The 13914-nt window shown below is 39.2% G+C and overlaps 1 protein-coding gene across 1 annotated transcript in view; it reads left to right on the top strand.

Annotated features, from left to right (window-relative positions):
* The window catches only part of si:ch211-186j3.6 (neural-cadherin), a 333490-nt gene that overhangs the window by 305301 nt on the left and 14275 nt on the right, over window positions 1-13914 (top strand). The window contains exon 35 of the mRNA XM_062419573.1: window positions 4040-4284. Within this exon, the coding sequence (XP_062275557.1) occupies window positions 4040-4284 (245 nt within the window). The remainder of the gene's footprint in view (window positions 1-4039; window positions 4285-13914) is intronic.

Genomic DNA, 13914 nt, shown 5'->3' with positions numbered 1-13914 from the left:
GAACGCTGAGCTTTTGTTGTGGCATAATAATCTTACCTATGGTTAATTACCTTTTACAATGTTGTGATTCAGCTGGCATTTATAGCTGCAATAAGAAGAGTAATTTATATCTATGGAGAGTGATTCCACAGATGTTACTGACTTTGGTTGTCTTTGAGGAGTCATTCTACTTTTTTTTATTGGACTTTATGGCCAACACACTACACTGGAATGGCCAGAAGAGTCCTGTCTGAGGCCCTCACAGGAATGAATATGCTGTACATTGCGTTGAAATGTTGCCGTAAAAGCAATCAGATAAACCCTAAAATCAGTTCTGCAGCTGATAGAGAGCAGAGAAAAAGTGGAGTGGCAAACATTTTTACACCGTGTTCCCTTCTTTTTTGCACTTGTTAAAATCTCCTAACACCTGCGGTCGGTGCAAGATGGAGAAGAGAGAGAAGCTTTTGGTAACGAGGAGTCGAGCAGTTACACAAGCAGGTAGTTCTCAGCTAACAAAAATGAGTATCACTTTCTCAAGTATAGCACTGATCAGACGTGATATTTTCCAGCATATATTTTTGATTTAGACTCAAGTTTGTATAATGACCACCGTTACCGCTACAAGATGTCTCATTTTGTGAAATTGAGACATAAATACCAGTTCTCTTATACCAGTTCTAGCTACTTAAATTCAGTCAGAATTATTATATTGCTGCCCATGAAATGCAAATCAAAGGTTGGATTTGTTCAAACCACTCACAGTAAACCATCTGTAATAATATATACTTTGAGTAAACAATACCAAAAATATGTTGTTGTGGAATCTACTCAACAGAACATTTATTTACTTACTTTGAACACTGCTAAGCTTCTTAAAATCACAGTGTTACATCAGTTTGAACATCTTAAGCCTCCATAATAAGATGTATTTCTAAAATATGTAGGCACAGAGAAGTTATGTGAAGGGTTTGATCAAATCCTTCATATTTCATTGGATCATATTGAGAGATTCAGAGCTGCAGAGGACTGTTAGCTTCCACCCTCCTTCCTCAACAGCGCTGTTAAATCAGGAGGAGAATTAAGGTAACATTAATAAATTAGATCTCAACAACTTTCTTTGGAAATGTAAACAACGTTTTTACCAGCTATGATATTGCTCTACTATCTATGACCAAAGAGCTAGCTGTCTAGAGCTGTTTTATATCATGGTCAGTGTTATCTAGTTATACAAAATCACACCCAATTTGATATAAATGATAATAAAGGTGCGTATTGTATACGCTTACACCTAGTGGTGGTTATACCTAGTGCTTGATGTCATATGGTAACAGAACAAAGACATATTTTGATAAAATAAATATTTTCCTGATATATTTTAGATTATTTTTTGACATATTTGGCTTTTACCAAGCGATAAATGAACAATTAATACAATGTATTTAATACATGTATTTGATATTTCACAGTGTCTTTGAATTGGATCAGCCACCAAGTCTGGCAGCTAAAACAATTTAATATCTCTTTAAAGCTGCACGAATGAATATGTTCAGTCATGTTAGTGGCATAATGCTCAGCTCACTGCTGTGGTCTAGACTGAAATGTCTCAACAATTATTGGATAGGGAGCACCTTGGTGGCTGAGTGGGTAATGTGCGTGCCACGAAAGGGCAGTGTCCCTGGTTTGATTCCAGCAAAGGGCCTTTGCTGCAGGTCATTTCTCTTTCTCTCTCTCTCTCTCTCTCTCTCTCTCTCTCTCTCTCTCTCTCTCTCTCTCTCTCTCTCTCTCTCTCTCTCTCTCTCTCTCTCTCTCTCTCTCTCTCTCTCTCTCTCTCTCTCTCTCTCTCTCTCTTTTCCTGTTTCATGTCAGCCTTTATGCCACCCACTGTTGAATAAAGGCAAAAAAAGCCCAAAAATACATTTTTTTAAAAAAATAAAAAATTGGATAGATTGCCATGAAATTTAGAGCAGACATTCATGGTCCTTGGAGGTTAATATTTTGAATGACTTTGTTGATCTTCTGACTTTTCCTTTAGCCCCACTGGTAGGTTGACCTTTTTGTTTTTTATTGAAATATCTCAAGAAATATTGGATGGATTGCAGTAAAATGACAGTGTTACCCTGTCCTTTCATCTAGCGCCACAGTCAGCTTGTTCTATATTTTTGATTTATGACCTTGCATACACTCCCATCAGCCTCAGCTGTAGGCCTACTTTGTGTTTATTGCTAATTAGCAAACGCTAACACAATAAATTAAGATGGTGTACATGGTAATCATAGAAGTAAAAACATCAACATGTTAGCATTATTATTATCATGTTGTTGTGAGCATTTGAAAGCAGATCTGTGCCTAAGTACATCCTCACAAAGCCGCAAACATGTCTGTAGACTCTTAGTCTTGTTATTATTAATGGGTGAAATGACCATGTATGATGGTATAATTTGAACATCATTTCCAGCAGCAGCTGTTGTCAATGAAAAACCTCTGATAAACCTGCCCATCACAAACACCAGACAGAAAGTTAGGGGCGTTTGATGATCATAGCGGAGCTGCTCAAAACCCAGATGCTTTTCTTAGGAGCTGGTGGAGACCAAAATGGAGCTAGAAGGGGAAGGACTATTGTGGGTTGGCCAGAAACATAAGTCCCAATTAATGTTATTGTTGCTTCATATGTTGTATAAACAGACAGCTGTTTGCTAACAGGCTGCTATACCAAAATTCTACGCTGATACACTGTCATTGTTACTCTGCCTCCATGTGGCCAAACAAATAAACTACTAAATCTATTAGGTATCACTTTACAATATATTATGTTGAATATATGTTGTTGTTGTTGTTGTACATCAAGGTCTACTTCTTCTTCTACTCTTTTGCTGGACATTACCTTTGATCGCACTTGATCGTCTATTATTATGTCCCTCTGCAGTTGGAGTTGCAGTTGCAGAATATATACTATGTGATATATCACATCACCTCTGCTTTTGTGTACAAACATGCGTATCTTTGTGCACAAGCTGGAAGACCATAAGATATACTGTAAACAATTAGGTGGTACGCTTAACAAAGCACTGCTCTACAGCACCTCTAGTCTAGACTCCCTAAATCAAAAGGTGAGGAGAAGATCGCAGTTAAAAATAAAAATGTTAAAACTGATTATTATGGGTACAATAACACGTACACACCCATTAACCACTATCTTACTTTATGTATAAACAGTACTTCCTGCATCGATTGCATATTAACGTAATTCTCTGGAAAAGTTTGGCAGACAATGGGGCAAATTAACCCTTTAGAGTCTCGCCTCAAACAGTTAAGAGATAAATTATAGCACCACTTTAATATTTAGTGCTTCCGTTTCATAGTAGAGTGGAGTCAATATTTATAAGCATGAACAAACCTCCAGAGACCAGAGGCAAGACTCCACTCTGATGTCATCAGAATGTACAGCCTGGAGCTGCTCCATAGACTTTGAATGGGACACTAGGTTAATGGGCTCATAAAATGTTTGTTTGAGCTGTTAAACCCAAATGAGCTTTTAATTATATGGCGCTTTCTGAAGTGAGGCAGAAAATGTGCCCCTGTCTGCATAAACTCATCCTAGTTACTGACACTGCCACAGTCAGCTTTTTCATCTCCGGTTCATTCTCTATTGAGGTGTGTATCTGTGGAAGAGCACTAAGAAAGAGTAATAAACTTTCTTAGCAGTAAGAAATGGTAATAGACATTGTTTTATTGTATAGATTCATATTTATTATTAGCTTTTCTCTCAGTGTTGTGTTTTAAAGAGCCAGTTCATCTGCTTTCATTTACATCCTGTTTTCCTTGCTGTATCAAGTATCTGCTTCTGTAATGAATCACTTCCTTTCAAATGAATTCATCTAATCAAATCTGGTCTTGTGCACATCTAAGTGATCTTATCTCAAATTAATTTATGATTCTATGTGCTCCCCTTTTTGTTTTCTTCCCCTCTCTTGTTCTCCCTCTTCTTTAAAATTCACCCTCTTGCCTTTATCTTCTTTCCTTCCCCCCCTCCCCGTTATCCCTGCCCACCTTTTCCATGCAGATGTCCCCCCGGTCACATGGTCCGCGTGAACGGCACCAAGAAGTCCTGTGTGTACACGCTGTGCGCCACGCGGCCGTGTCACAGAGGGACCTGCGTGGCCCAGTCGCCCTCCAAATTCACTTGCCACTGCCCAGAAGGTTACAGGGGACGCCACTGTGAGACCACTCTGGCCATCTACAGGGAGGACGTGGGCCTGAGCTTCAGCTCCCTCTTCGCTATCTGCATCTGCTTCATGGCCTTATTAGGTAGATATTGCAACAGCAGCATGTCATACATACCGTAATGGGGGAAAATTGAGAAGGATGGGCACAGCAGGAGGGCTGTCCTTCATTTCTGTGTGTGTGTGTTTTGAATTCGTAATCGTATCTCTCCTTTCCCTATGAGCCAAAAATGCTAAACAAGTAGAGAGGAAAAAAAGAGTAATCTAACCAGTGGAAACTTTAGGGCCAATTATTCTGAGCCAAGCCCCAAAATATTTTTGCTCTTCAAAACTTGGCATTGTAACGTAGCAGAGCAGAACTTTACTTGAAGTGTCGGAGGGAGAGGTAGTAACAAAGCTAGAAGCATACAGGCAGAACGTACTTTCAGACAGCAAGCAGACTGGTCACTGTTGCTGCTGCCTCCAGTGTGCAAAAACCACAGTTTGTATGGCTTCAGCTGGCAGAGGCATGTGCACACACACACACACACACACAGCTCTCCAAAATCACAAAATTGCCTTTTATGTATGTTGAGTTTTGCCTATTTCGCTCTTCTCAGGGCTGCAATTCCCTAACTGTTCCATATGATATCTGTCAAAATACAACTATTAATGGGATTAAGGCAGAGTCTGTAACGGGTCAGATTAATGCCTGCGAGTCTTACCAATAATGTTGTTCACATGTCAGTGAGTGTAATCCGGGGTTTTGCAGAAGCGTCGGTACTCATGTTCTGTGTGTTGCCCACGACTGTGAAGGATTTGTTTCTTTGAGTTTATTTAAAACCTGTAGTCATCACACAGCAGAGGGAGCGATATGTGCGCAGTAATTATTTAAATCTGACAATACATGTAAACCCATGAAAAGTAATTACATCATTATTTATCCAGCTGAAAAGAAGAAAAAAAATATGAATGAGAAAGCTCTGGTGGATGTTGGATTTGTTCCAGATCTGTGGCTGAGGAGGTAGAGCGGGTCGGCCTCTGATCACAGGGTTAGCGGTTCAATCCCCTTGTTCCCCCTGCCACATGTTGAAGTGTCCTCGGGCAAGATACTGAATCCTGCAATTACGATGTCAGAGAGAGAATGTGTGTGTGTGTGTGTGTGTGTGAATGGATGAATGAGAGGCAAAAAAAAACCCCAAACAACCTGTAAAACACTTTGGATAAAAAAGCTATATAAATGTACCAAAGGGCAGCTCAGCAAGTCAGCCCCCCTCCTATTACATGATAAGTAAAATCAAGTAAGCCTGCAATTTATCAGAAATCACTTCTAGCACTTGTCTTTAATTCCAACCTGAGCATTGCATGCGAAGTCAGCCAGCAAGTTTGCTCTGAAGTGGATCCGCTGTGCTGTTATTACATAGGTTGACAAATACTAGAATTCCCATTTAAACAACAGGATAGCCATAAAAATGGCAGACGTGAAAATAGAGCACAGATCTGAAATATAAGACCTATTACATCCTAGCCTAGCTCATTCAAAGCTCTTCCTCCCTCTCTCTCTCTCTCTCTACCTCAATCACTCACACACACACCACAATATGATGACGACGCTTACCAGATGTTTCTAATGATGTAATAGATGTTTCCTTGATAATTAGTACCTCGCTTTATCCCTAGAGGCTTGTTGCACAAGGATGCAAGACCCAAGGGACAGCATTATCACACTCATAGCAGCGACCTGACAACGTACATCGCTTTGAATTAGATGTAATAATTACTGTACGAGGATCCTTTTAGCCTCCTGCTAATCTCTTGCCTCTCTCTACACCTCCCACTGTAGACACATCCTCATTGTTCACATTTTAATTAACAAAACAGTGAACTGGGGTTAAATCGGGGGTATCTATGGGTGGTATAATACATTCAGCAATGTATCTTTAATAACAGAGCCATTCATATATCCACAGCCCACACGTAGAACATCATCTCACTCACATGTATACACTTATTAGATAATCACAAACAATTATGCAATAATACTAAGTGATCACCAGAACTGCAGTAGGACATTTACTCTCAATCCTTTATATTTGGATTAAATGGGTAACTGTGATTAAACGTATCCAGTTCAATTGAAGAAGTAACATAACCCACAATTGTACAATACCCATAATAAATAACTTCTGGCAATTAACATTCATGTTCCAAACAGCTGCGAACCACATACTGTATGTAGTATGGGGAAAAAGATCAAAAGTACATGCAAAGTATATTAAATAGCTTTTCCAATGATCACAGTTTGATTAGAAGACTATGAAAGCCTACTTAAAGCAGACTTTTGACTATCATTTGCATGCCCTTTTGATCAGTCAGGAGTTCTTCAGCAAAAGGTCAGATAGTCCCAGGAGGAATTATAGGTTAGCATAATAGCCGCCAAAGTTCTTCGGTGGTACAGTACTGCACATGCACTTCCCCTCGTCTGTGGGTGGATGGGCTGCAACACACTCTTGTCTGGTTTTGTATTCTTAAAATGCACATTTTTCTGTCTGCATGCTTTGCCTTTCTTTTTTTCAGCTTGTTGAATATTCATCTGCCTGTACCTTTAGCTCTGTATTCCTATTCCTAAAGGATCCTCTGCCGAGAAAGCACCTCAGGCACAGTCGTACACAGAGAATGAGTTGTCAGTACAATGACATGTTCCCCTTGTTTAATTGAGGACAATACAACAGAGCAGTAAAAGAGCAGTATGAGACAGAACAGAGTACAAGAGAGGAAAACAGATCAGAGAAGCACAGAATGAAAAGAGGCATCCCGCAATAGCAAGAAGACAGGAGGGAGTCGAAAAGATAAAGCAAGAGAAAGGAAAGCAGGAGATACATAGGTACTGCTGAAAAGGATGGTGTCTATGTCACAGTGCTGCCGGCTATATCTGCTTGTCTCATTGGTGATTCACAGGGCACCTCCTTCCCACCCTGAGACCAGACAGACACAGTTCAAATTATCATTGCTCCTCCTCTTCCTCCCACCCCCATCCCACAATAACTCTCTTCAAACTTGGCTTTGGGCTCACATTAAATGCGACATCCGACCTTGATCCCACTGAAGCTCAGTTCTGTTTTAAGTGTTAATTACTTGATTTGTAGGCATATAAGGTTCTGTTTACCCAAACCTGCAGAAATTGAGATCAATGCTCCAGGGCCTTTGGTAGTAATTTCAATCGGTAGAGCATTCCGCGCTCAATCGGTCAAGCGTTCCTCACTCTGAAATTTAAGTAGCAGCAAGAGAGACTTTTTTTTTTTTTTTTTTTTTTTTTTTTAAGTGCCTTCATCCCATATTGCTTGTGCAGACTCCAAATGTTTGAATAGCAAGAACAAAAGGAGGGCAGCAACTGTTTTCATTCAGCGCTGAAGAAAGATGGGCTGTTCTTTTGAAATTGTTATGATCGGCAAAGATTAAAGAAAAAATCCACACTAAAACAGAACTACTATTGGATGGATTGTCATGAAATTCTGTATTGCAATTCATGGTCTCCAGATGATGATTTCTGCTGTGTTTGATGATCTCCTGACTTTTCATGTAGTGCCATAAACGGGTCAAAGTTTTAACTTTTCCAGATGATCCCCTGACTTTTCATGTAGCACTGGCTTGAAGTTCACATATTTTGTTTTTTAGTTAAACATCTCAACAAGGTTTGGATGGAATTTGGTATAGACGTTCAGGGTGCCCAACGGATGAACCCTAATAACTTTGCTGATCTCCTGATTTTTCATCTAGAGCCATAAACGGGCCAACGTTTTCACTTCTCCAATGAAATATATATTAAATATAACTTTAGACATTCATGGTCCCTAGAAGATGTACCTTCTAGTTAAGTGTTGGAGTTGCTCAGTAACTCTTCCATTGATTAGAACAGGAGACCGGCAGAGTTGACTCAGGGTCCGTCCCCAGGGTTCTTCTCTGGGGTTACGAGTTCACAGCAAAGTTTCTATTTGAGAAGTGTCAGCACGACCACACACCAAGTCAAAGTCCAATCAGGCAACTCTTGGCAGTATTAATGATTAATAGTCTGGCCCTCTGAATTTAACATGTAGCTTGAATATTGATTTGGTACTCAATGATCTGAATTCATTTATTCTGTTTGCTTATTTTGGCTTCAGTATATTTGTAGTAGTGAGTAAATATCGTCTTCTCTTCACATCCAGACCCTTGCCCTCATTTTGTGTTTATATCTCCTTGTTTTTCTGTAATTGTAACTCAATTTATTAGTTTGACACTGACATATGTGCCTGTATTTCTGAAACTGTTACTTACATTCACTTTTTAACCCATTAAACACAAGAGAAGTTGATGCATCTACTTTATAGCAACATGGAAATGTGATTGAGAAGATGATGCAAACCCCTACTATCTTATTATTTCCCCTCCAAATATAAAGCTCTGGCACTCCCCAATAGCCCACTGATTAAGAATCAAGCTGCAGACATTAACCACACACCTGCAGCTCGATTCTGGCAGCAGACCTTTGTTTCATGTCATAGAGAATCATTTAGTGAGCTGTCATAACTCACATAAAAAGGTTTTTGTTGGGTGATTATCTCTGAAATCTTGGTCATTAAAGTTTTGTTACAGGGTTGCCATTAAAAAAATCTGTTCACTCACTAATGAATCATCAAAGAAATGGCTACCCTACATTTTGATGAGTGAAAAAGTAAAGTAATGCAGAAGAAGTTCAGTTACTAATAGACAAAAAGTTTGCCTGGAAACAAAGAAATACAGATGTAAACCTTGAGTATAATTTGGAAAATGGTCAGCATTATATGTGGTTAATTTATGATGATCTACTTTATGACATGTGGAGTCACTAGTATGGTACTTCTGTGTGGCTTTAAGCAGTCATACAGATTTAGAGCACTGAGATTAAAGAAGGATATCAGATTAGGGACACAGATGTTTGTCAATGAGTCACATACTGAATATATCCTTTCAATCTCCTCTGGCAGATGAGCTCAGCAGTCAGTGCAGTGATTGCTGCATTGATTCTATCACACTAAACAGCTAAGCCCTTCAAGGTGAAGATGTTTCCAAGGTTATCTCAGTGTATTGATAGGAGTTTGGTGGGAGATTGAACAAACAGTTTAGCAGTAAAGACAGCACATGAGAGAGATTTAAACCTCAGTAAGTTTTGTTTACACAACAGAAGATACCCTAGGCATTGGTATGGCAGCTAATGGAGAGCCACAGATTTTCTATTTTCTTTTCTTTATCTGAGAGTCAGATAAAGAAAGAAAAAAAAATAAGAAAACTTATTTTGTCTCACATAGTTGCTCTTGAGCAAAGATATGTGTCAGGAATTTACTGGAATCATAATACCCACATAGTTGTAATAAACTGTAACAGCTCTTAAAAGGGTTTTTTGTTCAATTTAGTATAACTTTTTCATAAAGTTTGGAGACTTGTGAGAAACAGATTAAACAAGGCTATGCTACAGCTATGCTAGTGGTTTTATGAGGCAGTACTTCTTAAGGTCATGAATGACTTATTGCTATCAGATCATCTTTGCCATCAATCCATTCCTGCTCTTGTGAATCTAAGCACAACCTTCGACACCATTGACCAAGATATCTTTTTGGACTGTCTTGAAAAGTGGGAGGGTATCAGCGACACGGCTCTGCAATGGTCCTACATAAAAGACAGGTCTTTCTAATTTATTATTGTTAAGGTCAGCTGCAGTAGGAATGCATTGCGGAGTGCCTCAAGGCTCAGTTCTTGGTCCTATCGTCTTTTCAATCTACATGTTTCCGTTGGTCCACCGTAAACATAGAAATAACATCAGTTTCCATTTATAAACAGACAATATCCAGATTTAGAGTCAAGACATCCCTAAGTGGATGTCACAAAATGTGCTTGAGTTAAATATAGACAAGACAGAAATAGCGACCATAGTATTGCTACTGATACAGGTCAAAATAGTACATATATCCAAATCTAACATTAGTGGAGAGGAACAGCTAACTCCAGCAGTAACACCCAAGAACAGCTGACACAAACACACACATTGCCGCATTAAACAGCTTAAACCAACTCTGAGGTGAAGAAAATAACTTGGTGCTTTGTCTATTTGACCTCGAAAACCCTGCCCCCCGCTCAGCATGTTGGACAATGATGGCTTTCTCAGCAGAGAGGCTGCTCTCCACTGCTGGAGATATGACATTAATAACACAACGGAGCACTCCACCTCTCCCTCACTTTGTTGTTCTCATTCAGGCAGGAGGCTGTAAGATGCTTTCAAATTAATTAATGTAGTTAACTGTTGCAAATAGGAAAGCTTTGGACCTTTTATCTTACTTGCCAGTTATGTTTCAAATTGGAATAAGTGGAATAAGGGCACTAGTGAATGGTTCGGCATACAGTATTCTAGAGCAAAAGTTCTGATAATATTGCCCCCTTTTCTGTTTATTCAATCAAGTATAGGTTTTGAATTGTGAATCTATTCTGAATCAAATCAGAAACCAAGAATTAGAATCAAATTGAGTTATGGTTTCCCAAATACTCACACCTCTACTGGCTATCTGTTTCCCTTCAAATTGATTACAACTTACTTTTAAGCTTAGAGTTGGTTATATCTCTGACCTTTTGTTTCTAAGTGTGCATTCCCTCTCCCTGAGATCCTCAGATGCCTCTCTACTTGTTTTCTTCTTAGACACAAAGGTGATAGAGCCTTCACAGTTTGGGCTCCCAGACTTTGGATTGACTTACCTGAGGAGATCAGGGCTGCAAACTGTTTCTTCTTATTGAACCCCACTTTTTTGGAAAAGTCAGAGGATCAGCAAAGACAGTAGGCCTCAATCTGAGGACCATGAATGCCTGTTAAAAATAATATGGCTATCCATTCAACAGTTGTTCAGATATTGCAGTCTGGAAAGTTCGCTGTAAACCAAAGGATGAACCAGCATCGTCATCTACTGCTAGCATGGCTTAATTAGAATGGACCACAACCTTTAGTTTCTAACTCAAGCTTTCTGCTATATTTGTACTTACCAAACCCAAGCAGAGGCAACCCTGATTACATAATCTGGAGATATTTTTTCAGACAATGGGAAGTAGAAGCAGATAGATTTACAAAGTTTAACAAGGTTGGTCTCAATCTCACTCACAATCTTTTCTCATAAGAAATCTGACTAAAACAGCAGCATCAAGACAAACACACACACACACAAAAAACAAGACAATCAGCTTATAATGCCCAAAAGCAAAACACAGTCAATTTCACTTAAATGATAAGAGCAAAGTCAATCTTTTCTGTTTAAGTGCTCCAAACAGCCGCTGTACGTTCAGGGGCCAAACCCATTTCAATCTTGACTAAACACAGCATAGACAGCCCATTATTGAGTCCTCCACCAGATCCTTCTTCATATTCTGCAGAATACCCAAATCTCTACAGCTGAATGTATATTAATACCTAGAGGTACTTAAGTCATGTGGAGCTGGATGTACTGCTGAGAAAGACGTGAGTTCATTACAATCCCCTAATGCAATGTAAGTCAAAGATAATTGGACTGATAGGAAAGTGTGTTTTTTCTGCTGAAGGAAGGTGGAAAAAGTTCATGTATGGATTCACAGTTGTTACATTATATGAGGCATTCAGGAAGATGGATGTTATGACCCTATGCCTTATCGTCTCCTCACTAAAACATAAATGCATATATCTTTCAACTGTGTTTATGTAAACGGATTTGAAGCAGACAGGCATTAAATGTGCACATAACTTTGCTGTACATATATACACACGTCTGATTGACTTGGTCTAGCAAACAGTATACTATAGGTGATGTGTTTCATTAAAAGAAAATAATGCAATGTTTTCAAAATATGTCAGTTTCAAAACCCACGCTGAATGCAGGCCCAATGATGCAAAGCAGTCCACCGACATGCACACACTGTCTTCCAAAGAAAAATGACAGCATCAGGTATTTCAGCAAATGCCATATAATGACATATATTTACAAGTGACAAAGCCCTCCAGAGGACACTGGACTTATAAGACTTGTCCTTCAGGCCCAGAGGAAGAAATAGTGGGACAGTTTTATAGAGCCTCAAAGACAGCAGAAAGAGGAGGTCTGGGTGGGTAGATTGATCAACAGAAGTTAAGACTCTGACTCTGGAGACCACTGTTTGCTTCCCTTTTTCTGCTGACAGTCAGTGTTGGATTCTTGATGATCACGATCATTCCCTAACCTTAACTGTGCAGTGTTGTAGAGTTTAGTGGCATCTACCAGAATGGACTTGGCAGAAATAGAATGTAATAATTTAATCCCATGAAAATAAGAATTTTTGTGTTTTCGTTACCTTAAAATGAGCCCTTTTTATCTATATAGGGACCAAGTCCTCTTCCATGGAGCGCACCATGTTTCATGTTTCTACAGTAGCCCACAACAGGCAAACCAAACACTGGTTCTAAAGAGGGCGTTTTGTGTTTTTCACAAGTCTCATGGCCACCATATATTTTTCTACATGCTTGGAAGGGGAGGGAAGAGGCATCAAGTTGGTTGTAATGTGCAACCCCACCACAAGATGCAACTAAATCTTACACATTGGTCCTTAACATTAAAGGAGTAATTTTAACCCACACCAGTCCCGTTAGTAATAGTGTCAGATCGGATCATTTTTACTGTATGTGTCATACTAGAAGGCAATTAGAAACAAATTATTTTTACATTTAATTTGGAGGACATGCAGTTATCAGTGAAATGGATAACCTATTAGCTTGCATTCATTTTTCCCCCTACATGTAATCCAGTGAATGGTTATAATAATAGACTCTGGACCCTTACAATGGATGGAGACTGATTTAAGACTTCATTACTCGTTCAGTGGAAGTCAAGCATGACACTGGCCAACTAAGTCAATGATATGGTTTAACTGTTTGATTGCTGAAATTCAACTGAAACAATTCAAACCAGATTAGTATACAACAAGGTTTTGACAATGAGTAAATGAACAGTTGAATAACAATAAGACATCACTCACATTCAATTTACATTTTTTGGTTTTCCAGAAATGAAGGCAAATGTGGCCAACCATCCACTAAAACAGTCCCTATCTTTGCCCCCCATCCCCACCATCATCATTCTAGGAAATACAGCCTACCTAATGCATGTCATCCAAAATCCCTGCATGAAAGGTCCACTTGGACCTTTCATGCAGGGATTTTGCATATAAATGTGGGATACTAGAGCCCTTTTCTTTGGGAACATTGGCTACTGTCACCTGTAGGGCTGGATTATTGCCTAAATACTTTAGGGACCAACAATGAACTGGCTCCATCACTGAGAAGCATCCAAAGAGGCAAAACATGCAGAGGGAACTTTTGCTGTGCTGCTTTTGTCTACTTATTTTTATCTACTTCGGTATGCACCACTGCTTCTTATTGAGACAACACCACAACCTCATATTGGCTCTGCAAAATTGGAGAACTCCTACTCAATCCATACTGAGGATTTCAAAACTCATGTTGTATTTCAGTTCAGTGTGTGTCCATCTCCTGTCTGAGAATGCTTACTATCATCCATACCCTAATCCCCCATGACTAGAAAAAAAGAGGGACTTTTTTTCTGCCTTTTTATTTTCCCCACCACATACCTGAGTAATTATTTAAAGCACCATAGAGAATGTGTTGGATAATATACAAAAGCTCATTGTATTTTGGATGATTACAGGCCATGGATCTATGGAT

This window comes from Scomber scombrus, chromosome 1 (assembly GCF_963691925.1).
Source record: "Scomber scombrus chromosome 1, fScoSco1.1, whole genome shotgun sequence".
In the NCBI taxonomy this organism is placed as follows: Eukaryota; Metazoa; Chordata; class Actinopteri; order Scombriformes; family Scombridae; genus Scomber; species Scomber scombrus.
The sequence above is the reverse complement of the archived record's forward strand: the minus strand, read 5'-3'. Positions and strand labels throughout refer to the sequence as shown.